General features: G+C 56.9%; 1 protein-coding gene across 5 annotated transcripts; it reads right to left on the bottom strand.

Annotated features, from left to right (window-relative positions):
* Positions 1-1,312: 1,312 nt before the first annotated feature.
* Positions 1,313-13,906, bottom strand: ADORA3 (adenosine A3 receptor). 5 transcript variants are annotated; one of them, XM_084866274.1, is made up of 7 exons: positions 12,550-13,906; positions 5,944-6,044; positions 3,690-4,037; positions 3,370-3,436; positions 2,627-2,727; positions 2,063-2,124; positions 1,313-1,771 (listed from the first exon to the last, which is right to left on the bottom strand). In XM_084866274.1, the coding sequence occupies exons 1-7, from the start codon at positions 12,897-12,899 to the stop codon at positions 1,769-1,771; spliced, it is 1,032 nt and encodes a 343-aa protein (XP_084722400.1). In that variant the 5' UTR covers positions 12,900-13,906; the 3' UTR covers positions 1,313-1,768. The 5 variants fall into 5 exon arrangements, with proteins under 5 accessions (XP_084722400.1, XP_084722398.1, XP_084722399.1 ...); XM_084866272.1 differs by having other exon boundaries at positions 1,313-2,124; XM_084866273.1 differs by lacking the exon at positions 2,063-2,124.
* Between the last annotated feature and the right edge of the window lie 13,262 nt (positions 13,907-27,168).

Raw genomic sequence — 27,168 nt, 5'->3', positions numbered from 1 at the left:
TCTTGTTTCTGTCTCCGTCATGAAGAGTGGTGTGCAGCTAGCCTTGCTGGAGAGAGCGAGATGAGTGAGTGAATGACTGACCATTGATTGGGAATCTGCAGGTGAGGAGAGAAACGAGGCCCTGGATCCTGGAAGCAGACAAGCCCCCGGGGCCCTCAGGGAGGTAGTTTCCCACACAGGTAAGAGCGACTCTCCCAAGACATCCAGAGTGGCTTCGTCTTTCGGGGAAGGTGGCTGTCTGCTCTCTTGCCTGGTGTCGTAGGAGGTTCTAACCGAGCCTGGACTGGGTCGCTCTTTGTAGTGGCTCCTCCAGTGAGTTGGGTGCATGGCCACAGGGAAGGGGTTGGGGCTGGTGTGCGGCTGAGGGATAAGGCAGCACTTTGATGTTTGATCTAAGATTCTAGAAGGAAGGGGGACTGGCTATATGGAAACACGGAAGATGCAGGAACGGGGTTATGCCCATATGCCCTCCCCTTTTCCTCAGGCTGTTGGCTGGCTTCGAGTTCCCTCCCTGTGGAGAGAGGGCTTTTTTAGGATGGGTGGGGAAGGAGCTGTGTTCATCGGGGGCTCGGTGACAGCCTGGACCAGAACCTGCAACCTGTGTGCAGAATCGAGCCAGCCTCCCTGTCCTGGCCCAGCTCAGGCCACAGGGCCGCTGAGTATCCTGAGCACTGAGCCTGGCCGCACCCTATTGGAGGAGACCAGAAGAGCAGGGTTTTTATGAGGACAGCAGAAGCAGTATGGCGAGACCCTGGGAACTCCCTGAAATAGCAGGAGAGACACTAATGGGGAAAGAGGGTGCAGACCTGAGGTGGGAGGTAAGAGAGGTGGCTGCAGACATGCTGGTGGGAGCTAATTTGGTAATTTGGGTGTTAATGACAATATAACCTCACTTGCACCTACAGCGGCTGATGCCTCTGTCTTGACTTGTGTTCCTGAGTTGAATGAATATCTCATTTAAAGCTTTTGCATTTTGGTTTCTCATTGACTAAAACCAGCATCCATTCAGTCTTCAAAGAGCAGTTTTTCACCAAGAGAATCTGAAAATCAAGGATCTAGCCTATCTCTCTCCCTTTCTTTGGGTAGGATAGCAGGTAATATTAATTCAGGAATTAATTGGAATATTGTATTTTATTTTATTTTTTATTGATTTTTTTTTTTTTTTTTTTTTTTTTTTTTTTTACACAGAGGAAGGAAGAGGGATAGAGAGCTAGAAACGTCGATGAGAGAGAAACATCAACCAGCTGCCTCTTGCACACCCCCAACTGGGGATGTGCCCGCAGCCAAGGTACATGCCCTTGACCGGAATCGATCCCGGACCCTTCAGTCTACAGGCGGACGCTCTATCCACTGAACTAAACCAGTTTCAGCTGGAATATTATACTTTAAAAGAAAATTCCAGAAATATTTTCCCCATAACATCCCAAGAGAAGTTAGTCATATTTTGGAGTACTTTCAACACTGGTTAGAAATTTATTGGCTCACAAATAAAATACAAGTAATCTGGGCCCCTGACTATAAGTTCTGCCCCTCCTCTTTGCTTCCAGCCAGCTCAATGCATGAGAACCACGATCTTGAGGTGTCTTCTGACTAGCCTTGCGCAGGCATGGCCACTGTTCTTACCTAGCTGTAGATGTGGCTGGTTGTCATGGTGATTCTACTGGAGCATCACTTGGCTTAGGAACTAAATAAACCTTCAGTCACATCTGTCCAGATGGAGCCAGTTTCTTTGGAGTCTGGACACACGAGGGGGGCTTCAGAGAGTAGTTTACTTTGTGGGAAACAGAAGGAAAAAGGGAGCTGAGATCTACGGCCTGCCCAGGCCGAGTGTCTCTTGAGCCAAAGTTACCAGCTCTCCCCTGAGGGCTTCCCGGGGCCGGAACACCGCAGTTTGTTTTCAGGGCTGAAACCAGCTGGCTATTACTTGGAAAGGAAAGGTGGGCAGGTCCACATAGCCCGCCCCGCAGGGAGCCCCTGCTCTCTGGTTAGGAACGGGGAGCCCCAAAGACTGGGGAGTTGTGGGGCACAGGGCTCAGGCGGAAGAGCCAAGGAGGGAACCTACCAGAGGCGTGGCGAACGCAGAAGCAGCTTGCCTGGTGTTCTGGCTTCGAGCTAGGCCTTTACCTGGAATCGCCCGAAGGCAGAGGCTTCAAGGACCCCGGACTAGGGTTGAGGCTGGTGGTCCCATCCTCTTCCGCTCCTGACCCTTCTCAAGATGACCTTTCTATGCCCCCTCCCCCCTGGGGCTTCCCTTTGACAGGAGGTGTGGCTTCTAGTCCCTCCAGAGAGAACGAAATGTCTCAAGAGGAAGGCTGCCTCCCAAAGCTTGGGTGCTGGGCAGGGAGGTGGCCCCTCGTCATGGCCGCTGTGCTGTGGCTGTCTCCGGGCCGCCCTCCTCCCTGGTCCACACACACCCCCGCTTGCGAGGGGACAGCGCTGTCTCTGTCACATCTCATGATGCCTTTGTCACCATGAAGCAGGACCTCCCCAATCCCCTGGCCGGCCGCATTGGCTTCCAGGGGTCCAGGCCATAAGAAGAGGTCACGTTGACCCATTTGAAAGCTGCTCCCCTTTTTCTTTCCCCTACACTGCCCCCCCCCCCGCCCCCCTCTCAACCACTGCTTACTTCTTCTGTTTCTTTGACTCCTCCTCCTTCTGAACAAGTGAGTCGTTAGCGAAATGATCCCCACGCCTGTGATCAGTACGCAGGTGATAAGAATGGACATCCTGGAAGGAACCACAGACACTTTTATGTCCCTTGGAAGAGACCACATTTTGACTCTCTGCTCAGGATCCCCTTGTCTGAGATCAGCCCCCTCCGCCCTGTTCCTGCCCCGGCCAGTTCTCCAGCAGCTCCTGCCAAGTGTGTGTATGCCTTCCGAGGGGCCGCCGCCCTCCAGGCCGCACTTGATCGCACCCAGGGCGAGTGTGTGTCCTCGCTGGGCTGAGTCCCTTCCTCAGAAACCAACCTGAGACCTGGAGGAGAAGGATCCAGTCTCAGACTAACTAGGCCTTCGAAGGGGAGACAAGAACTCAGGAGCTAGACATGGATATCTTCTCCCAGGGCAACATGAAGAACAGGGAGCAGGATGGGAGGGTGGGGGGAGCAAACACACGCGAGACCAGCCAATGGGAGACGGAGATGGAAGTTCCCGCTGACTGAGGGCGGCCGCGTCCTGCCCTTGCATTTGTGAGACACCGCTCTCTCCTCCTTTCAAATGAAAACAGGCTGCGGCATCTTGTGACCAAGAGCTCTAAACTGTATCCTTTGGGAAGGAACCATATGGTCACGTTGGGGAGACCTCGTGGAGGTGGAGAAACTATGCCTCTGAAAGTGGCGGATGTGAGTCCATGGTCGCGTCTGCTCACCAGTAGTGATCTGCCTTGTACACGAGTTTGGAAGCCCTGCAGCTTCTGTTCGTGTTCCTTGGTGCATCTGCATCAGAAAGAAAGGATTTGCTAAGAGCCAAGCAAGGCCTGTTCCCAGGCCCACCCTTGGCCTCTGCATCTCCGTCTGGCATTCTTCAATCTCCACCGCGTGCGTGATGGCTGGTCATGCAGAGGCACTACGCACCGTGGCGTGACAGGTACCCTGCAGGGAGCGAGGTCGAGGGAACGAGACACCGCACTCTGCTCGCTGAGCCACCGCTGTAGGGGCGCCCCCACATGGACCCCTGGCATGCCCCTACCCTTCATAGACCAGAAGTCACCGGTGTGGGCTCCTCTGGAGTCAGTCACGACCAGCTCAGTGAAGTCCATGTCATCCCGGGCAAAGTCCCGCTGGATGCCGCACCAGTACCAGCCCGCGTCCTCTTTGGTCAGGCAGGACACAGTGACAATGAGCTGCTCCCCAGTGTCCCTCAGGGCCACGCGGCCGGTGCTGTTGGGGGTGAAGGCGATGATGCTGCAGTAGTCCCGGTAGTAGCCTCGGCACCAGTACTTGAGGTGGTCCTTGTAGCGGGCGGCGTAGCTGCAGACGGCAGACACCGTGTCCAGCACAGAGCTCTCCTTGAGCTTTTTGTCCATGACTATGGCTTCTGTAAAAAAAACAAAAACACGGAGACAGGAGAGGTAAGGGGGGACCAACAGTGATGGGGACACTTGGCTCAGAGTGGTGGACACACAATACAGTGTACAGATGATATATTATAGAGTTATGTAGTTCATAACTACATAATGTTATGAACTAATTCACGCCAATAAACTCAATAAAAAACATGACACACACACACACACACACACACACACACACGCACACATACAAAAACACCAGTGTTCTTTGAACGGGTTGTAGCTTCTGCCCTCCTTGAGGAAAATTAATGAAAACATTGGAGGCTGATTTTTGCCTGTTGGGGGTTGGCAACTCTTAGGGGCTGAGTGGTGTGATCTCTAAAACTCATACATTGAAGTGCTTACCCCCCGTCCCTCAGAATGTGACTGTGCTTGGAGATAGGGCCTTTAAGTGGGCAGTTACATTGAAATGGGGCTGTTAGAATGGGCCTTAGACCAACATAACTGCTGTCCTTAAAAAAGGAGATCAGGACACACGACGGAGGGAATGACCGTGTGAGGATACAGCAAGAAGGCGGCCCTCTGCAAACCAAGGAGGGAGGCCTCAGGAGGAGCCAAACCTGCCAACACCTTGACCTTGTGCTTCCAGCCTCCATGACCACGTGGAACTAAATCTCTGTTGTCTAAGCCACCAGCCTGTGAGGCCTGTTACAGCAGGCCTAGCAAATGCCTAGCAAATGAACACAGCAGCCTGGAGAAGTCTTCCCCCCTGGCCTCTGGACAGGTAAAATATGCCCCCGCTACCCCCACCCCCCACCCCCGTCTGCAAGGACTGAGGAGGCCTCTCACCATTGCTTGGCGGGAGGCTTGAAGAGCCTGAGGCTTACCACTCACAGATCCTCTGCCCTCAGCCACGCTCCCCCACAGTCCACCCCGGACCCTCAGAAAGAAAATGAGAAGGTCTGGGGGCTTCTGTTGACTGTATGGGGCGGTTCTTAGAGGCCAGGAACTTTATATTTCCTCCCTGCAAGGCCAGCACGAGCACCTCTGTCACTGAGAATATTGCATAACGAGGAAGCCGTGCACGCCACGTCCAGCTTGACCGCGGCTGGGGAAGTGTCCAGCCAAGGAGAAGAGAGGGGGGCGGCAGCCCATCTGTGTGAGCCTCCAGAGGTGCGCTGGGATCCCCTCAAACGCCAGCTCCAGCGTGGCTCACGGTGAGCGGGGACTGGCCTGCAAGGCAGGCTCGTGTCCTTGGTACCAATGGATACCATTTGGTATTTTGTTCTCATATCCACCTCACAAGGAAGATCATGTGATGCTCAGTTCACAGGAAGAGGCGCTGACCCAGAGAGACCCCAGCAACTCTCAAAGGTCACGGCTGGAGCGACAGAGTCAGGGCCAGCCCAGTCCTCCCAGTCTCATCTTTGGCTCAGTGGTAGAGCGTCGGTCTGCGGACTGAGAGGTCCCAGGTTCAATTCCGGTCAAGGGCATGTACATTGGTTGCGGGCACATCCCCGGTGGGGGGTGTGCAAGAGGCAGCTGGTTGGTGTTTCTCTCTCATTGATGTTTCTAGCTCTCTCTCTCTCCCTTCCTCTCTGTGATAAATAAAAAAGAGAATGGGCAGGAAGGGAAAGGTCTCACTCTCGTATATCTGCAGAAACGTTCTTTGAAGGGAATACGGGGGAAGGGAAGAGGAACTTAAACTGAAAGAGAGAATGCAGGGCCCTCAGTTTAGCCGAGGGTTTCAAATTCCCCACAGCTCTCTAGTCAGAGCTAAGAACAAGAACTATTTTTGGGCAAGATCTATTTTGCCTCCTATTTTCCCATCCCAGTCCTTTGGCAGCGGGAGCTAATAAGGAGGAGAGGAGGTGGTACTGGAAGGTCCCTGGGAGGTTGGGGAGGCTGGGGACACTTCTCCCCATGTCTTACCTGAAAGGACAGTCAGGGAGAGCAGAACGAAGAGCCCCATGGCTGGACGGAAATGAGCCTGCACTGGCCAGAGGCACCCAGGGGTCTCAGCAATCCTGGATCTGTTTAAGAGAAACAGGTATCTCTGAGCTCAAGGTGGTTCTATCCTGTTTGGAGAAACCAGGGGAGAGGGAACAGCTGCCTAGTCCAGGCACTGCTGCCATGTTCAGGTGTCCATCACATGATGGCACCAGGGTACCTCATCGGAGGAATGCCCCTCATGGACATGAATGTATAGGATAAAGTGTGGCAGCTGAGAAAATTCTGGGCTTCCTGGCAGAGCCCCAAGCAGGCATGGAGATCCCCAACCTGGATAAATCCACCTGGACACAATCAGAGGAGCACATGGGCACCTTGTCGCTGGCACATGCTCATGTGTGCAGCTGTGCCTCGCCCTGCCAAGGTTCCGGGTATCCCAGAGGCCACTCCTCGGGCCCACCACCACTCTTGCTCAATTCCTCTTTAGCGCAGAGGAAGACTAGCAAGGAGGTTCCTAACTCCCCTGCCTCCCGAGTGGACGCAGAAGCCTCCCTGGGCGTGGGGTCAGGGCTGGAACATGAAGCTGTCAGTAGCAGATGTGTCCGGTGGTGTCTGCAACACGTGAGCAGGCCCACAAGCAGCCCAGGAAACCAGCCCCTTATCTCCAGTCAGAGGCTCAGGGGCCAGAAGTCAGATGAGCAGGAAGCTAGTACTAGCCCAGACCTCCCAACAATAACCCATCCACCATCAGCCCCGAGCAGCCAGGACTTGATAACTGACAGCTCCCCTACATTCTCCTCCTGCTTCCAGCTTGGGGGCAGCCAGAGAAAGGCCAATGTGCCCCCCTAACCAAGCGCACAAGAGGTGCCCCTGTAGTTAGCCCGCCTGCAGCTTCCCCAGGACAATAGCCTCCGGCCAGGCCCCGCAGCCTCCTTTCTCCCCACATAGAGCTTCCCCGCTGCTCCGCCCGCCTCTGAGTCTCTGCCAAGACGCAGGGTGGTGGCTGACTCCCTTGTTACAGTGGACCCGGAAGAAATGGCCTTGGCTATTCTCATCTGGTCTTAGCTTATTTCCATAGCGGCCTTGATAAAACAATGGGCAAACAGACCCACCTACTCAATATCGGTCTGGATTCCGGGGAAACCATACAGGGGAGGAGGAACCTTCGTTGTGTCAGGGTGGTCTTCCCACCTTATTCCTTCGGAATAAAAGCCTAACAGCTGCCCTCCGGTGTGCAGCCGAAGGGCGCTAGCCAGGAGCTGGAGTCGGGAAGACCCTGTGGTGTTATCTCTAAACCTGAAGCCAGCGTGGGACTCGCCGCTTCTACCCAAGCTCCTCACGCGTGATTCTTGGTTCATCTTTTTTTAAATTCACTCCTAGGGATATTTCTACTTTAATGGCTACTTCTGGGCTGGTGGGACTCCTTAGCTCAGGGGACACCCACATGACCAAAAAATAAATTTAAAAAATAGCTCCATTGGGAAGAAAAACAAAGAGGAGGAGGAGGAAGAAGAGAAGGAAGAGGAGGAGGAGGAGGAGGAGGAGGAGGAGGAGGAGGAGGAAGGGAGAAAAGAAAACAGTGTTTTCCTGACTCTCAGGAGCTACAGCCCCTAGAATGACATCAGATGACCCAGGACAGACTGCTGTTTTGTTTGATGGGAAATGATCACTTTATATCAAGTTTCCAAAAAGGGCTGATGCTGAGTGTTGCTACAGCAATGAAGTGCGAGACTGCAAATGAAGAAGCTCATGTGAAGACCAGTGGGGACTGAGAAGGAACCAGTACCTCCCTCAAGTAGCCATCTGGGAAAGGCGGTTCCTGGGCAGATCGCTGTACGGGGGTCACCAGCAGCCCCAGAGGCAGCCCAGGGCCTTGTCCCGGAGGGGCTTTCTAACTACACACAGACATTTAATCGAATAAGGGGATACCACTAAGAAAAAAACCTGGGCAGTGCGTGCAATTCTTAAGGAAAAATATCCCCCAAAATGTTGAACGGGAGAGATTGTCAGGAATAAAGCCATTGCCCACGCCCAGGGACCGACGGGGACAGTGGGGGCTGTTCCGGTTCTTCTCCCTGGAAGATGTGATTGTGAGTGACGCCAGGAAGTGGGCGGGTGGGGTGACCAAGTTGAACTTCCCAGTGTTGATTCTTCCTGGGGTGACAGGAGGAGAAACAAGGACCCTTCCCTGAAACGTTAACCAGATAAACATGATCATCAGGCTCCAGCCTACGATGGTGGTCCGGAGAAACTTTCAGGACGTAGCTACGAATTAATAAACACCATTTCAGCGACTTATCCTGTGGGACATGGTTTCACTGAAATCCCCATCCTGCGGCTCTCACCAAGCTAATGTACTTACTGTCTTGGGAGTGAGAGTCCACAGATGCGAATTTGGGTGGACAAGCCAGAGATGTCACCTTGACTCTCCAAAGCCACATTCAGTGCTTGAAGGATGTGACATAAACTCTGTCCCCATGTGGTGTACTGATTAATAAGAGATAACTAAGGCGGGGGTGGGGAGGGGGGGGAGGGGAGAAGAGGAAGCCAGCAGCCCTCGAGTACACAAATCATAGCTTGTGCCCATGCATCTGCTACTGGTCCATTAGGTGAACTTGAGAGTTTGGACTTTGGGGCAACTCCGAGTCCCTCTTCATGTCTGAGAATAGGTGCTGAGAATCTGGGGTCCTCCCATAAGTCAGGGTTGAGTTTATATCCTGGTTCTCCTGCTTGTTAATTGCGTGACTATAGACAGATTACCTAGCCCAATGTTCGGCAAACTCATTAGTCAACAGAGCTAAATATCAACAGTACAGCGATTGAAATTTCTTTGGAGAGCCACATTTTTTTAAACTTAAACTTCTTCTAACACCATTTCTTCAAAATAGATTCGCCCAGGTTGCGGTATTTTGTGGAAGAGCCACACTCAAGGGGCCAAAGAGCCGCATGTGGCTCTCGAGCCACAGTTTGCCGACCATGGACCTCACCTCTCAGTTCTTTCATCTGCAAAATGGAGGTGATAATACTGGTGGTACCTACCTCAAAGATTGTCAAGATCTAAAAAGATAATGAATGCGCAGAGCTTAGTGCATTGAAAGTACCCAACAGATACTAACTATGCCCTTGTCTCTTTCTGCCCCGCCCCCACTACTCCCATTACAATGAAACACCAGAGGAACTACTAGGACTCAGCTCTCGAGGGAGAATCATTCCTTCCTTATCAATCCATGAATGGATCATAAAGTTGACCAAGTGCTCCGATCAGCCCAGGAAAAGGGAGCAGAGTGAGTTGGGGTAAGCAGTGAGAGGCCCAGAATTCATACAGGTGAACATGCCACGTGGCTCCGGGTAGCAAGTAGGCTGAATGCCAAGAGCTGGATCTTCAAGCCCCAAGTGACCCTGGCCCCTACCAAAGAGCTCCACAATCGCTGGTTTTCATCTTTTATTGACTCAGATACATTTACAGACGGATTTGGCAATGTAAGTACCCCCTTAAGCTCAGCTCACTCCTGTCCCCGCCGTCTCCCGGGCATCTACTGAGAGCAGGGTCCGTGGAGTAGGACTGAGTCACCACCACACACATGTTCAGCCTGAACTGAAACTTTTGTCAGTAAGTCAGTGAGGCATCCTTCAGATTCGGTGGCTCCGTTTGGGGGGAAGGAGGAACATGGGCAATATTAACAATAATAGAACATTTTACCCAAGTCAGGCATCCAGAGAATTGAATTAGGGAGGATTGACAAAGGTATTGTAAAAAATCAAATTAGAGGCAGAGGGTAGTAGAAGAGGTATAATTGGAGATAGCCGGCCAAATGCTCCCCACATCAGTGGGGGGAATTAAGGATGTGAAAGACCTTGGCCCAGGACCTGAATTGAATGTTGATGTTGAATCTGAAGGTTAGTTGGGCAGACAATCATCTTTCGTGGATAACTACTAAGAAATCTGTTCAATATTTGGGTCCAAGGAATCGGAGGGCTGGCAGTTCATACAGGCTTTGAAGATCAAGAGATAGGTCTCCTTGAACTTTTTAATTTTAAAGGCGTAGACGATAGGGTTCATCATGGAGTTAGCATGGGACAGCAGGATACCCAAGTTCAACACCACCTCGGGCACTTCACCATTAAAGTAGGTGATACAGTTGATGATGGACAAAGGCAACCAGGACAAAGCAAACAGGAAGAGAACCAGGAATAAGGACTTGGCTGTCTTGAACTCCCGTCCATAAAATGTACCGGTCTCTTTGGTGTTTGAAAAGTTCAGACTGAGTTTGTTCCGGATGATGCAGAAGATGTCGACATAGATGGCGCACATGGCAATCAGGGGAATGAAAATCCAAGTGAAGAAGCTGAAGTACACCATGTAGTCCAACCTCATGACAGAACGAAACTGGCAAGGAATGAAGGTCTCATTTTGGGGGGACTCCGAGGACAGTTTCGTGTTCCAGCCGAACATGGGGGTCAACCCCACCAGGATTGACAGCAGCCAGCAAAGGCCCAGGGCGCACCATATCCTCCTCTGAGTGGTGACCCTCCTGTATCTGTTTGAACGGGAGAGAGTGGGTGAGTTCACAGCATTTGCTCAAGGACGGGGGGAGGCGGAGCTGGCCCAGGAGTGAGGAATGTGGAGAGTTGGTATTCTATGATGATTTTGGCTAAATGCTGCTGGATCTGAAGATGAGATGAACAAACAACAACTAGAGGAAAACCCGAAAACCTCTCTGGGGGAGCTTTCTAAAGAAGCATGATCTGGCCCTCTCCGTGTGGCTCAGTGGTTGAATACCAATCTCTGAACCAAGAGCTCATTGTTTTGATTCCCGGTCAGGGCACATGCCCGGTTTGCGGGCTCGATCCCTAGTAGGAGGTGTGCAGGAGGCAGCCGATCAATGATTCTTTCCCATCGTTGATGTTTGTCTCTCTCTCTCCCTCTCCCTTTCTCTCTCTGAAATAAATTTAAAAAAACATACTTAAAAGAAGTATGGCTGAAACCGGTTTGGCTCAGTGGATAGAGCATAGGTCTATGGACTGAAAGGTCCCAGGTTCGATTCCCCGGTGGGGGGTGTGCAGGAGGCAGCTGGTCGATGTATCTCTCTCATGGATGTTTCTAGCTCTCTATCCCTATCCCTTCCTCTCTGTGAGAAATCAATAAAAGATATTTTTAAAAAAGAAGTATGGTCTGTTATGGATCAGGAATATGCTACCTGGACTCAGGTGCTCACATGCTTAACTCACAAGTCCATTTCCAGGCCAAGAATTCTTCAGTTCCTGGGAGGTAAGAGTCATCTAAGTCTCCTGGGGTCGCCTACCTGGTGAGAAATGATCTCAAAGCCTGTTTGCCTGCATCCTCTGCTTGTCAGGTTGCTTTTTTGTTCTGAAGTGCTTTAATTATACTCTGCCTCCCCCCACACTCCCTCTGCCTTTGAATACCCTGCTTCTCTTCTTACACTGACACCACACTGGTGTTTGAGTTCAGTGACTGTGGAGTTGGGAAGGTCATGTTGAAATGCTTCAGGACCATAAATGCTCATCCATCGAGAGTCTCCATTTCTCCTTAAACCATCCTTCCTGACAACGTTCTGCACAGAAGGACACAGACTTTGTTAAGTACTGTGCACTTAGTAGACTTTCTCTTAATGAAATCTCACAGTTTTTATGAGAATCTCCATTTCATTAGTAATAGGGGAAATAAATAGTAGCGTTACCATTTATTGAGCCTAGACTGCGGGCCAGGCATTGTTCTAAGAGCTCTGCGAGTGTTAATCCACTTAATCCTATGAGGAAGGTGCAATCACTGTCCCCCTTTTACAGATGAGAAGAATGAACCCGACAAGTTAAGTAACGTGTACAGATCACAAGTGGAGCAGCTCACATTGAGAAGAGGGAAGGCGCAGAGCATCTTAACCATTATGGGGTAAGATGAGGAATCGAAGAAGAGAAAGTTCTATCATATTCCCAAGATCAGATCTCAAGGTCTGGGATTTGAACCCAGGTTTGTTTGTATCAAAAGCTTGTCTACAGCTCCCTCCCTGAGATCCTTCCCTGAGAGGAGAGAGGAGAAACACAAGACGGAAGCAGTCAGGGGAATCGGATTCCTCCATGAGGTGGTCTGTTCCACTCACTCGGTCACACGAAAGATTGTCATTACTCTGAGCAATGGGGAACTTTTTTGGTCCCCTTCTCGACATGGAGGAGGAAGCAACATGGAAACAACTTTAACCCACACTTATTTGCAAAGAAGAGAAGCTGGAGCTTATCTTAGACGTCTGTTCCTTATCTTATCTAGTAGGTTTCTATCATCGTTTCTAAAAGTCCAGAGCGTTGTTTTGCTAATAAAAAATGCATCAAGCTTTTATCATCGCTGGCTCCCCTGGCTGATCCAGCACCCACACCCTGAGTCCCCTTTCTCGCCCCCGAGTCTCAGCACGTCACCGCCGAAGCCCCCACAGTCCCAATGGTGACACAACCTCTTTCGGGCTCAGGGGCTAATTTGGATTTGCTTTTGTTCAAAAAGTCTGGGGCCTGAAACTTGATAGCCCCATTTCCCAGGCACCTCCATCACCGCCCCTCCCCGCCCCTCTTCCAGCAGGTTACCTGACCGTGAGCTTGACCCGCAGGTATCGGTCCACAGCGATGGCTAGCAAGAACATGATGGAGGCGTGCGTGAAGACCAGCAACAGGCAGGTCATGAGAAGGCAGCTGTAGAAGTGGACCCTGATGCCCAGGCTGATGGCCACGGCCAGGGGCATGACCAACACCCCAACAGCAATGTCCGCCAGGGCCAGGGAGACAATGAAATAGAAGGTGGTGGTCTGCAGGCTGGGGTTCAGCTTGACCACCCAAACGACCAGCACGTTGCCCACGATGGCGCAGAGCCCGATGACAATCTCCATGGCGATGTAGACTATGTTGGCCAACGTCAGGGTGGTGCTGTGGTCAGGCATCTTGGTTTCCCAAGTGACAGGTGCACAAACAGGCTCCGGGCGGGCCGGGGAGTCCAGCTCTTCCTGGAGGCCCAGGTGCAGCAGCCGCCGCCTAATGGTTAAGATGCTCACCACTCGCCCATGCCTTCTGGTCTCTGGTGGGGCGCTCCCCTGGAGGATGTCCGCTCTCTAGAGAGAGCCCATCACAGGGCTCACTTCCAGCCCCTCGGCCGGCCACACATCCCCGGGCTCCCAAAAGCTCCTCGAGCTGGATCTGAAAGAGCTGCTGCTCTTAGTTCCCCAGACAGATGCGCTCAAGGGCTCCGCCTCTCCCAGTCCATAGGGCTCACGAAGCTCCATCAAGATAAGCAGCCCCCGTCAGGCAGGGTGTTTCAGGAAGTGAGATGGGCCAAGAGGAAGCACAGAGCCAGGAACCCTCAGCAAGAAGATGGAGAGGACAGAGGAGGGGGTGTGAGTGGCCCGGGGAAAGCTCAGCATTCTTCGCTCAGGACCGGATGCTGGATGCTAGCCTAGCATGGGATGGGAGAGGCGCCGGGAGCTCTGAGAGCGAACTATTCTGGCTTTCTGCTGGCTTAGCAGAAGATCCCGTGACAACGAGGCAAACAGAGACCCAGAGGAACAAGAAGTGGCCCCTCACCTTACCCAGAATTCACTTTTCCCACTGCCCGACTGTGTGTCCCTCCACATTTCACACATGGACATCCACCTCCCAAGACGATGGTCTGTGGAGGCGGGATCCTTGGGAGGTTGTTAGTCCATGAGGATGGAGCCCTCAGGAATGAGACCAGGGTCCTTATAGGAGACCCCACAGAGCTCTTCTGCCCCTCCCACATCCATGAACCAGGAAGTGGTCCTCACCAGACACGGATTCTGCCAGAGCCGATTCTGCCCGAGCCCTGATCTTGAACTTCCCAGCCTCTTGTTTATAAACCACCTGCTCTGCTGGGCACAAGTGGGACCCAGCCTTCACGTAAAGGTCTTTTGTCATGGGGACAAGCGAAGGTTCCCTGCTCAGAAGATGCGGCACATCCCATGGCATCACGTCTGCTCCATCGCCCCTTCCCAGCCCTCAGCCCACCTCCCCTTCCCAGCCCTCACCCCACCTCCCCTCCCCAGCCCTCACCCCACCTCCCCTTCCCAGCCCTCACCCCACCTCCCCTTCCCAGCCCTCACCCCACCTCCCCTCCCCAGCCCTCACCCCACCTCCCCTCCCCAGCCCTCACCCCACCTCCCCTTCCCAGCCCTCACCCCACCTCCCCTTCCCAGCCCTCACCCCACCTCCCCTCCCCAGCCCTCACCCCACCTCCCCTTCCCAGCCCTCACCCCACCTCCCCTTCCCAGCCCTCACCCCACCTCCCCTCCCCAGCCCTCATCCCACCTCCCCTCCCCAGCCCTCAGCCCACCTCCCCTCCCCAGCCCTCACCCCACCTCCCCTCCCCAGCTCTCACCCCACCTCCCCTTCCCAGCCCTCACCCCACCTCCCCTTCCCAGCCCTCACCCCACCTCCCCTTCCCAGCCCTCACCCCACCATACAACCACCTGTGTCAAATCTACTTGAGGGCCAACAGGATGGCAGGATGGCCGGACGTGCAAAAAGGAGGGAAAGAGCAATGTGTTCACGTGATCACAGGGCATCCCCGGCCCCTCTGGTGCCCAAAGCCCACCCCACTGTGAGGAACAAGTGTCTGTCTGGGAACCGGGCCCTTTCCCTGAAGTTGCTCACCTGGTCTCCGCTCCAGGGAACCACCCACTCGGGGTGATTGCTAGGCAAGGGCCACCTCGTCCAGGCACCTCTCTGTGCCGCCCAAAGGGGTCGTTTACAGAACAGCTGAGCCTCAGCCCACACGGTGGGTTTAGGTCTGGAATATTTACCTTAAAGCACCAGCCTACGCACAGCCCCCAGTGCCTCCCGCGGTCAACTGAGCGGCGCCTCCGCCGGGGCCTGCCAGGCTCTCCTGGCCACCCCCGGGGGCCCACGGCGCCCCAGGCTGGCAGGCCCACGTCTGTCTGAGCGCCTGCCCTGCCCCGTCTCCCTGAGCCAACTCCCCAGACATGAAGGGGCCTCTGACTGCATCCCCTTCCTGGCTTCCACGTGGTCACTTGTCAACGTCTCCCCTGAAACCGCTCTCATTATCTCTCCCCAGAGAAGGAAGCCACAGGAGCCATGTCCAGGAGGCCGTGCTGACCGGGCGGCTGCTCTCACTCTGCAGCAATCTCTGAGTCACTCTGAAAAGCGCACTCTCCCCCCGCCCCTCCCGCCCAGGGCAGCCAGGAGCCTGGAGAAAGGCCCTCTAGGAGGGGAGCCAGGTCCGCTCGCACCCAGCCCGGCTGCCGAGGGAGGCGGGCTCCGTGTGGGAGAGCTGGGGGTGACACAGGGCTCCTACAAGCAAAGCTCAGGTGCCGATGGAGAGGTGGTCAGGCCGGGAAGTGTCCAAGCCACGGAGCCAGTCCCTGAGGGGCGCGTTTTATGGCATCTGCCCCTCTCTTCCCCTCGGTGCCCAGGGGACCCGCTCAGCTGCGTGAGAGAAGCCAGGGAAAGAGCAGCGTGGTGGGGACAGGATAGCCCGGGAGACGTTAACCCCTGTTAACCCCTGCTGGGGGCCACCGACCACGCCACCACGTCACACCCGGGACTCGGTCTCCAGAACGCCCTGTGCAGACCTGGGACTGCCTCTCTGCTCGTTCTGAGCGGAGAGAGCCTTCGGGGTCGCTCCACGTCGGGGCTGAGGACGGGGCCTGAGTGTCCTCTCCGCCAAAGGGCGCAGGGGACAGAGGACAGGAGTCCTGGTTACGTAGCTGCCCCACCACCTCGTGAGGGGACCTCCTCCCCCTCCTCGCCCACCCCGGAGGCCAGGTTCCCGCACAGCCTCCGGCGGCCCCCAGGGTCAAGTCCACGCTCCTTGGAACGGCCAGGGGGCCCTTTGCGATGGGGTCTCCTGGCCCCTGCAGCCTCCCGTTGCCTGATTTCCCAGAAACCACGGGCCCCCGGGCGGATCCCCGGGGCTGGAGGCAGCTTTCACTTCCCCGCCCCTGCACAGGCTCCGGGCCCGCCGGGAGGCCTGGGCTGCCCGGGAGCCAGGCCTGGGGGAAAGTGCCAGGCGCCGCCCCTCCTGACGCCCCGAGATGCTGAGCTTCTCCTGCAAGCTCTGGAGGGCAGCGCCCCGACTTCCCTGCCTGCTGCCTGTCCCCCGCGCAGGGCCTGGCGGGTGGCGGGCGCTCAGTCTAACGGGACGTGACCCGCTGGGCAAGCGCCTCCGGGAGCCGGGGCTGCACTCAGCACCAGTAACTCGCCAGGACCGCTCCCCATGGTCACAGCTGCTGTGTCCGCCGCTGGACTTTCACGTCCTGACTCACTGCTCTGCCATGAAAGACAGACCGTCTGCCCCGCTGAGCCAGCTGGGCTCAGAGGGGGTACGCTCCCTGCCCAGTGGCGCACAGAGAGGGCGTGGGGGGTCCCTGCCCGGGGCCCTGGCTGCAGGGCACAGGGTCCGAACCTCGGCCTTCGCTGAGGGAATGAGCTGGCCAAGGACCTCGCGAGGCTTCCGTGGATGAGCCCCGAGGTCTGAGGGCGCCGTGTGGTCAGGGGAAGGTCCTAACCTCACGTCCGGAAAAGAAAGGAGTGGCCAAGGCCATGGGAGTGAAGCGCAGGTATAGGCAGGTCGGGCTGCAGCCCTGGGTTAGGGAGAGAGGGAGGCACCAGGCAGACGACGCTGCACACACACACACAAACACAAACACACACACACACACACACACACACACACACACACACATCGGCCACTGGGGCTGGGGTCCGAGGGAGACCTCGGCCACAAAGAAAAGCCTCCTTTGGACCAAGATGCCAGAAAGTATTATCCTATATCATAATAGCCTCATATGTTACGGTTAACCAATATGAATAGCCTCATATGAATGGTCAACCGATCGGCCGTTCAACCAATCAAAGCGTAATATGCTAATGATATGCTAAGGCTGCTCAACCCCTCGCTATGACATGCACTGATCACCGGGGGCAGGCAGAAGACTGGTAGGCCAGTTGCTGGGATGTGCACTGACCACCAGGGGGAAGAAGGTCTGACCAGTAGGTTAGCTTGCTGCTGGGGTCCAGCTGATAGGGACTGAGCAAGATGGCTGGACACACCCTGGAGCCCTCCCCACAGCTGGCCAGCATCCTGAGTTCTTTCCTGGCCCTGATCATGCACCGGTGGGTCCCTTGGCCTGGCCTGCACCCTCTCACAACCCGGGACCCCTTGGGGGAAGCTGGAGAGCCAGTTTCAGCCCGATCCCACAGGCCAGGCCCGATCCCACAGGCCACTGGTGCATGAATTCATGCACTGGGCCTCTAGTTCTTTTCTTCTTCTTTCTTTTCTTTTCTTCTTCTTTTTTTAAAATATATTTTATTGATTTTCTACAGAGAGTAAGGGAGAGGGACAGAGAGCTAGAAACATCGATGAAAGAGAAACATCGACCAGCTGCCTCTTGCACACCCCACCGGGGATGTGCCTGCAACCAAGGTACATGCCCTTGACCGGAATTGAACCTGAGACCTTTCAGTCCGCAGGCCAACACTCTATCCACTGAGCCAAACCGTTTTCAGCTGGGCCTCTAGTTCTAAATAATAAAATAAACTACAAGTGAAATGTGGCTGAGGGATTTTCCCATAAAAGGAGTGTCATGTTGGTTTCAGTTTTACTAAAGAACTTGAACTTGGTAGAGGAGGCAAGGCTGTGGGAGGAAAGGCCACTGGAGTCCTGAGGAAAGGCCTGCCCTGTACCCAGCCTGGGTCGGAGCCTCCTGGCCAAGGGCTCACCCACAAGCCTGTAGCCTTGACCTTGGGGTTCTGCTTAACATCCCGAGAGGCTGGCCAGAGACTCTCAGATATTTTGCAGCTTCTCAGGTCAGTCGGGGAAACCCCAGCAGCCAGCCTGCAAAGGCAGCAAGAGGCAGCGTGAGCAGGGCCCAGGCAGGGAGGCGGGCCCCACGGCGGGTGCAGGCGGCAGCCGAGACAGGATGTCGGGCAGGCGGGAGGTGGCTGCTTCTGTGGGGCTGGCTCTCCCGGGCCCACAGCTGCCTGCGGAATTGCACAAAATCAGTGTGCTCACTTCCTCTCGGCTCCGGGCGACTTCCCCAAAACCTCGCAGAGCTTTAGTCTTGCTGGCCAACGGCAGGGGCTTAGGAAGGACGAGGACCCACGGTCAGCCCCGCGAGGTGGCCGGCCCTGACTCCCGGCTCCCGGCAGCCTGCCCTCCTCGCCGCTCCGGCCAGAGGGTGGAGGCTGGGCCCGTCAGATGGCTTTCTGCAGGTGCTGGCCTGGAGCCCCTGTCCCCGGGGGACTTCTTAATGCGGCCCAGTGACCTGAGCCAACCCAGCGGTGGCCCCAGAGCCAGGGCCTCCTGAGACCTGCAGAGTTCAGGAGGCTCCCTTAGAGCCTGGGAAGGCTGTGTGGTGTGTGTGTGTGTGTGTGTGTGTGTGTGTGTGTGGTGTGTGTGTGTTGCTTCACTCTGAGTAACAGGAAATCCTGCCAGCAAAGGGGAACCACTCCAGGCACCACACCCCTCCCACTGGACTTCCCCCCCCCCCCCCCCCCAGCGGTGTGCCAGGTCTCCGGGCCCGAGCGGAGAACCCACAGAAGGGGTCGGCTAGCCCTCCAGTCCCGGTTCTCGGCCCTCAGAAAGGGAGAGGTGTTCGAACTGCGTGAGTCTCAGTGGGTAGAAGCTAGCAGGCACCAGCTTCAAGTGCTTGAAAAGCTTCTTCCTGTATCCCTGCCTGGCTGCTATGCTCAGCAGTGACCACCAGGTGGCAGCACTGCCCCACTGCCACGCAGGACGCAGGCTGGGGGGAAAAAAACGAGAATTGAGTGGCATCCCTGCTTCAAGCCCTCCTTAGCCGCGACCTCAGGACGTGCAGAAAATGAAAGAAGGAGAAGAAGAAAAAAGGTGAGAATTAAGGGCAAAGGAGACAAAGATACACTCCATCCTTTTGGCTCAAGAAGGCTGAGCAGAGGCGGCTTCCCCATTCAAACCCGTGGTTGTTCCAATAAAAGCAATGTCTGCGTTTTCCTCACTAAATTAACCCAGCAGCGCCGCGAGGCGGGCGCCGTCCACCTCATCTCAGGGCGGGAGAAGCGGAGGCGGAGAGCGCTGCCCGAGGCCAGGCCGCTGGAAAGAGGCCTCCCCCCACCGGCCCCCGCACTCCAGGTGAGGGCCTGCCGGGGTGAGGCTCCCCTGGGCTGTTTAGCAACCTGCCTGCCACCCCTGCCTCACCTCCGGCCTGCCCGCTCCCTGCTCCGCACACAGGGCCCCTGGCCAGCTTCCCGGCCTGTGCTGGACCCGGGCTGACCTTTCCCCATCCGGAACCTGTGAGTTCTCCAAGCACCTTGGGTCTCCTCACAACCCAGCTTCCTCTTTAAAAAAATAATAATATATATATTTGTATTGATTTCGTCAACCCTGGGCTCTCTCCTGATTTCGAAGAAACAAAGAAATAGGATTTGTCCTGCCTGGGTCGAGGGCTCGGCCTCAGGGCCGGGCTGGACTCCCATCAGGCCTGGCCCCTCCGCAGCCGGAATCACACCCCATCTTTGTCCCTCCGAGGGGAGTCCCCGGGCGGCCGCGGCCCTGCCCCGGGGAGAGCGGGACTGGAGCTGCAGCCCCGGGCCTGAGGCCGCTGCCTGCCCCCCGCCTGCCCCCGCTGGCGCCCTGACTGGGGCTTTTTGTGTCCGGTGGAGCTGGCACCCTCCCCACCCGCGGCCCATAATGCCGGCCGTTGTTCCTGAGCAGATGGAACAAGTGACCGGCGTGGCCCCCGTGCCATCTACAGGCTGGGAGCCCGCCGGGAGGCGGCGGCAGGGGCTGGGGCCGGGCTGGGGGGGGGGGAAGATGCCAGAACCTCGGGGAGGGCAGAGGGCACAGCTTCGATCCGACCGCCCGAGGCTGAGAGGCCCCGGGTAAGGCCCCCCACTTCTCCCTCCCTCCGCCCGCACAGGAAGGGGGTCTGCAGGGCCCTGTGTGGTGCCCTTCTGAGTGCTGAGCTCGCTGAATGCTGCCACGGGCCTTCGAGAACAGCAAGTCCAGCCCCACGTCACACACGGAGGCCCGGAGAGGAGGCAGATGTGCCTACGTTAGCAGCAAAGTCTGAAGTAACGCCCAGCCAAAAGCGGTGGGGCTCAGTGGATAGAGCGCCGGCCTGCGGACTGAAGGGTTCCGGGTTCGATTCCGGTCAGGGGCATGTACCTTGGTTGCGGGCACATCCCCAGTGGGGGGTGTGCAGGAGGCAGCTGATCGATGTTTCTAACTCTCTATCTCTCTCCCTTTCTCTCTGTTAAAAAAAAAATCAATAAAACATATTTACAAAAAGAACCAAATCACAAAATGTGATAAAATAATAAGCACTGCTTATTTAAAAAAATTAAAAAATAAAGTAACGCCTAGCACAGTGTGTGCCTGCACGTGTGTGGGTGTGTGTGTGTGTGCGTGGGTGTACGTGTGCACGTGTGTGTCTGTGCGTGTGCGTGTGCGTGTGCGTGTGCAGCGTGGCCCGGGACTTTCCTCAGCAGTCATACAAAAATAGCAGCTCCACCTCCTGGGCTTCCGCTGGGCCTGGCACCGTGCCCAGCGCTGTCGCGGGCTCTCCCATGGTCCCGGGTGTGGCCCCGCCCGGAGCCCCCAGCCCCCTCCTCCCATCTGCTTCCTGCAGGTGAGGGCCTTGACCTTGGGGCGGGCTGTGTGACCTGCGGAGGCTGCAGTGCCGGGGGCGGGGAGCCAGCCTCCAGCCCGGCGGTCCCGGCCCAGGGTGAGGCCCCCGGGCTCCCCGCCTGCTGCAGGGACACTGGCCCGGGGGCCACGGCCAGTCTCCGCACAGAGTCCCCGAGGCTGAGGGTCCAACAGGAGGACGGCCTGGGCTGGCTCTGCCCCTGGAGGAGGAGCCTCTAGCGAGCGGGCCCCGGCCCTGGCCCCGACCCTCACCTGGGCACGCCGTGGGCACCGGGCCCGGGCACACAGGGGCGCTCCCGCCCGTCTCCCTGTGCCCGGGCACCGGGATGCCCGCCTGCTGGGGGCCGAGCCCCGCCCTGAGCTGTCAGCCCAGCGGCGGCCGGGGTCCCCGGTGGGCAGCGCTGGGGCAGGGGCTGCGAGCCCCCGGCGGGGCGGTCAGCGGGCTGAGCCCAGCGGTGGCTGAGAGCCGGAGGAGGCAGAGGGATGGGCGGGGCCGCGTCCCCGGGGCCCCCGGGCGCTCGGTGTGCGGGGCTGTCGGTGACTCACCGGGCACAAGGTGAGGATGCCGGCCCACCCTCCGGACACGCCGCCGGCCAGGGCACGGAGGGTGTTCCCCACCGCCGAGCCGGGACCTGGCGCCAGAGCCGCAGGTGCCCTGTGGCCGCTGCTGGGGACCGACCCAGCCCCCTCCCCCACCCCATGGGGACCCGAGCGGAGGCTGGGAGGCTGGGAGGCTGGGAGGCCTCCGACAGCCCTGTCATACTGGGTTTGGACTCTGCCTGCCGGGCCGCGGCTCCCTCCTCCGCCCCAGCACACTCTGCACACAGCACCCTGCCCCCCGGGACCCCGCACCCCGCCCGGGCCGGGCTGATCTAAGCAGGAAGCCGCCGTCAGCCTCTGAGAGAGGAGCGCAGGATGGAGGCCAAAGGAAGTCACCCAGATCGGCTTAAAAATAGCCCTCCTCCCGCCGGCCATGCGGGGGGCGCGTGCGGGGGCCGCGCTCGGAGGCCGGTGGCTCCGAGAGGCCCACAGGGGGGTGCGGGGCCGTGGGGAGCACACCCACCCCCATCGGCCCTCCAGCCACCCCTGGCCTGTCTCCCCGGGGCTGCCCCGCCCCGCCCGCAGCGGCTTCCTCGGCAGAGAAGGCCGGGTGGGTGCCCGGAGCGGGCCGGGCGCCGAGGGGCCAGGCTCCCGTGGGCCGCAGCCTCATCCGTGCCCGCCTGGGGCGGCCCGGGTCTGCCCGCAGAGGGCTTGACGCCTCCCGACACCGGATGGGGTGAGGGGGCCTGGGAAAGCCAGAAACCGTGCCTGTCTCCCCGCCCAGCCCGGGCATCACGTGCAACCCCTGGGCGCTGCTGGCCTCAGGGGCCGTGGAGGCCGCCACTATTTTAGGCGCCGTTTCCACCCCTCTGAACGGAGCTGCTGGTGGAGGGAGGCCACTGCCAGCCCGGCTTCCCCTGGTTCTGTCCATCCTCCGCCCCAGCCCACTGTGGTCTCATCCCACTGCACACACATACACACATGCACACAGACATGCAAACACACACACGCATACGTGAGCACACACACATGCACACGCAGGCACATAGACACACACATGCACATGCACACACATGCACAGACACACACATGCACATACATATGCAGACACACACAGAGACACACAGACACAGGTGCGCACACACACACAGACAGGCACACACACCACACACATAGAAACAAACATACAGGCCCACACGCAGACACATACATAGAGACACATGCATGCACGCACAAACACACATACACACAGACATGCATACATGTGCACACACATATATACACGCAGATACACACACAGAGACACATACACGGTTCATGAAACATTCAGAGACAGGAAGGTGTCTCAGGAAAACATCTTGAGGGAGAAAGTACCGACACCGCGTAGCCTGAGTGAGTGACTTCCTCCCTCAGTGAGCTGGGCCCACATCCCCTCTGTTGTCACCCGTGGCAACGCAGGATGGCTTTCCTGGACTGAGGTCATTGCTCAGCCACTGAGCCACCCTGGCCAGGCATCTCCTCAATGCTCCTAATTTAGTAATCGATACTAAGATAACATTTACCACCTTCACCATTTTTAAAAATATTTTAAAATTCATTTCAGGGAGGAAGGGAGAGGGAGAAAGAGGTAGAAACATCAATGATGAGGGAGAATCATTGCTTGGCTGCCTCCTGCACACCCAATACTGGGGATTGAGCTCACAACTTAGGCATGTGCTCTTGACAGAAATCGAACCCAGGACCCGTCAGTCCGCAGGCTGGTGCTCTATCTGCTGAACAAACTGGTGAGGGCTCTGCTTGACCGTCTTTAAGTGCCCAGGTCGGCGGCATTGCGGCGTTCCCACCGCTGTGCAGCCGTCACCACCCTCCACCTCCGGAGCTCTTCGCCTTGTGTGACTGAAACTCAGCACCCGTTAGACACTGAGCCCCTCTCTCTCCCCGTCCCCATCCCCCTCCCCAGCCCCGCGGGCCGATCCGCTTCCTGTCTCTGGGATTTGGCTAAGCCCCTCCTACCTCCTCTTATCCTCACGTCACACTCTGCTCTTTCCTTCTGCTCATGAGCCCGGCCCACTTCTGTCCTCCCAGAAACCGAGTCTGTGGAACCTCTTCCTCTGGCTGCGCTACCCTGGAATCAATGGTGGCCTGCAGCCCTTCGAGGGTTTTTAAAACTGTACAGATAATAAGATAGCTTAAGAACAATGCCAAGGCCCTGGCTGCTGTCGCTCAGTGGTTGGAGCACCAGCCCATGCACAGAAGGGTCCTGGGTTTCATTCCTGGTCAAGGGCATGTCCCTGGGTTCGATCCCTGGCTCCAGTCAGAGTGTTGACGGGAGCCAACCAATCGATGTTTCTCTCTCTGCCCCATCCCTCCCTCTTTTCCAAGCTCTCTAAAAATCAGTTGTAAAAAAACAACAACATATCCTGGGTGAGGATGAACGACAACAACAAAAGAAGGATAACGCCCAAAAGTACAGAAGTAGGATTATAAAAATAAAATCCCCGTGTCGTCCTTCGTCCCACCCACCATTTCCACGGCTCTCAGCCAGCCATTGTTCGTAGGGTGCCGTGTGCTGGTCTAGAATTGTCCTTTGCCTTCGTAGCTTGTGCTGCTCAGTGACAGACGCTCTGGAGCCAGGATGCCTGGGTTTGAATCCTGACGTGGCCTCTGAGTTGGGTGACCTTGAGCAGGTTACTTAACTTCTCTGTACTTGGACTTCTTCATATAAAACTGAGGCGGTCTGAGTATCTATTTCCTAGGGCTGTTTTCTGAGGACTAATACATTAATAAATATACTTAGTATAATGGCAAGTGCATAATAAGCCTGGGTAGGTATTCCTACTGTGCATTCTTATTGTTAAGGTGCAGGTGTTATCTTTGTCACACAAATGGGATTGTGCCATGCACACAGTTCTGAAAATTTATTTCACCTGATAAGCACACCCCGGGCATCTTTCAGGATTAATTCAGCCTCCTTGGTTGTAATGGCGGCACAGCTCTCCATGGGATAGTTGTAAGGGTTGGAGCTGTTCTCAAGTCCAGGGTGCAAGACACTAGAGCACATGACAGCGTGTCTCATGTCCCCACGTACACCGGAAACTAATACAATGTTGTATGCCAATGGCGATTGAAAAATAAAAAAATGTTTTTTTAAAAAAAGAGTATGTCCCCAGATGACAATCCTGGGGTCCTGGGTTGGGGGCGCGTGTGGGGTGACCCATTGGGATTGGGGTTTGCTTTGCTCAAGGAGAGCACAGAGGATTTCCTGCCAGGTTCTGCGAGCTGCGGATGGTGCCTCTCACTCCCAGAGGCCCGGCCTTTACACTGGCAATTTTCTTTTTTTTTTTTTTCTTTTTTTTTTTTTTTAAATATATTTTATTGATTTTGTACAGAGAGGAAGGGAGAGAGATAGAGAGTTAGAAACATCAATGAGAGAGAGTCATCGATCGCCTCTTGCACACCCCCTACTGGGGATATGCCCGCAACCAAGGTACATGCCCTTGACCGGAATCGAACCCGGGACCCTTCAGTCCCCAAGCCGACGCTCTATCCACTGAGCCAAACCGGTCCCGGCTACACTGGCAATTTTCTTCTTCTTTTCTTCTTGCTTCTTTCCTTTTTTTGCAAAAAGCTTTATTGTTTCCCTTTGACCCAATGCCTGGGAGAGGGCTCAGGTGGTGGAAGGAATGGCTGGTAGCTTCAGGGAGAGACGGAGGCAAAAGCCAGACACCGAGGGAGGCGGCGGGTGTCTGGGCTCCTGGTCCTGCCGGAGGGGGAGCCTTTGGAAGAGACACGTGCCGGGCCAGCCTGGGGCCAGCGGCCCACGTGGCGAGTCAGAGTTTCACCTCCTCACCCGGAAGTGGTTCTCCCGGAAGTGGTTCTCCCGGAAGTGGTTCTCCCGGAAGTCACCGAGCTGAGCGTCTGCACTGGCATGCGGCTCCAGAAGGGCCGGTTCTGGCTCTTCAGCAGCACCTGCGAGGCTGCCATGGCTCCCAGCTTTGCCCACCCATCCCGGAGGCCGAGGGGCCGCGGCGCGGGGTTTGCATCTGTCAGGCCCGCTCGGACCCTCGCGCTCCTGCGGCGCAACTCCCGCGCCCTTCGGGCCACAGCGTGCGGAGAGGTGGGTGAGGGTCCCCCAGAGAGAGGGGGGTGAGGGGTCCCCCAGAGAGAGGGGGGTGAGGGGTCCCCAGAGAGAGGGGGGTGAGGGGTCCCCAGAGAGAGGGGGGTGAGGGGTCCCCAGAGAGAGGGGGGTGAGGGGTCCCCAGAGAGAGGGGGGTGAGGGGACCCCAGAGAGAGGAGGGTGAGGGGTCCCCGCAGAGAGGAGGGTGAGGGTCCCCCAGAGAGAGGGGGGTGAGGGGTCCCCAGAGAGAGGGGGGTGAGGGGACCCCAGAGAGAGGGGGGTGAGGGGTCCCCCAGAGAGAGGGGGGTGAGGGGTCCCCGCAGAGAGGAGGGTGAGGGGTCCCCCAGAGAGAGGGGGGTGAGGGGTCCCCCAGAGAGAGGGGGTGAGGGGCACCCAGCGGGTGGGTCACTCTGACAGGCTGGAGCCCTTGTTGGGCCGTAGGGGTGTCAGGGGCACTGCCGGCCTCAGAGGGGGCGCCGGAGGCAGGGACGGTGACAGAGACGGGGACAGGGACAGGGACGGGGACAGGGACGGGGGGGACAGACACAGAGACGGGGACGGGGACAGGGACGGGGGGACAGGGACAGAGACGGGGACAGGGACAGGGACAGAGATGGGGACAGGGATGGGAGGGACGGGGACGGGGGGGACAGACACAGAGACGGGGACGGGGACAGGGATGGGGACAGGGACGGGGGGACAGGGACGGGGACGGGGACGGGGAGACGCGGAGGGAGGCCGGAGGCTGGGAGAAGGGGGACCTGGGTCCGCTCTGTCCAAGCCCTGCGGAAGCCAGAGGCAGGCCGGGTGCCGGGGCACTGCGGCCGCTGCTCTCACGGACGGTGCTGGTCCGGCTCCGCCCCAAACGCGGCCTTCCGGCGGCCCGGGCAGGAAGCCGCTCCCCCCTGCCCCTTCCCAGGGCCCGGCGGGGAGAGGGCCGGTCCCCGGGGAAGGACTATGTATAACCTGGCAGGAAAGGGGCCTGGAGCCGGGCGGGAACAGAAAGTAAACAAATGGGCCGGCCTGTGAGCGAGAGTGTGTGTGTGCATGCATGTCTGTGCACATGCATGCACGTGCATGTGCACGCCTGTATACACATGTGTTGATATATATGTGTGCACGCACCCACACGTGTGTTTACTCAATACATGGCTTCTTCCCTTACCCTCCATCCCTATGGACTCTCCCATTACTTTCTGCCCATCTTATGTCTGGGAACCCGAGCACAAAGACAACAGTCAAGAACCGGATCCAGAACTAAAACACAGCATGGCCCTCAGGAGACCGAGAGGCAGGAGAGTGAGGGGGCCACCCGCTCACGGGAAATCAGCACCCTGTCCGGCTCCGAGCACCACAACGGGGTCCTGGCCCGACCACCCAGCAGCTCCGTGACATCACCTCTCTGGGCCACCGTCTCCTCAACCTTAAACGGCTGAAGACAGTGACATCTACCAGATAGCCACTTTGAGGATGAAGTGAATTAAACTCCCAAAGAGCCCGTACCAGGGCCTGGCACAGAGCCAGCACCGAACAGGTGTCCACCGTGTTAGTGCCGTATCGGACGCATCGCCTGCCTCCGTCTCTGAGAGCCTCAGTTTCCTTTTGTGTCAACTGCTGGCGCTTCACGCGCAGAAAAATACGGTCGCACAGAGAGGGGTTCAGCAGGAAAAGCCATTTGTCATTTGGGAAATTTTTGGCAGAGACAGGGGTCAGAGCCATGTCGGGGGCCGGCCGATTAGATCTCGTGAGCAGTAGGCACAGAAGTCCCTCTGGACCCTGGCAATCAGATGGGCATCCATCCAGCACATTCCTGGAGGGGGTAGCTTACAGAATCCAGCCAGCGCAGCAAAAAGACCCAGCTGTCCAGCGGCTCCCCCACCGAAACGGTCACCAGGGGCAG

This window comes from Pipistrellus hanaki, assembly GCF_964339955.1.
Source record: "Pipistrellus hanaki genome assembly, chromosome: 18".
NCBI classification, from domain to species: Eukaryota; Metazoa; Chordata; class Mammalia; order Chiroptera; family Vespertilionidae; genus Pipistrellus; species Pipistrellus hanaki.
The sequence above is the reverse complement of the archived record's forward strand: the minus strand, read 5'-3'. Positions and strand labels throughout refer to the sequence as shown.

Coding starts and splice junctions, on each gene's coding strand:
- ADORA3 (XM_084866272.1), bottom strand. CDS start 12,899: ATGCCTGACCACAGCACCACCCTGACGTTGGCCAACATAGTCTACATC. Junction 6,045..12,549: donor CGGGTCAAGCTCACGGTCAG/GTAACCTGCTGG, acceptor TCTCTTAAACAG/ATCCAGGATTGCTGAGACCC. Junction 2,728..3,369: donor TACAAGGCAGATCACTACTG/GTGAGCAGACGC, acceptor GGTTCCTTCCAG/GATGTCCATTCTTATCACCT.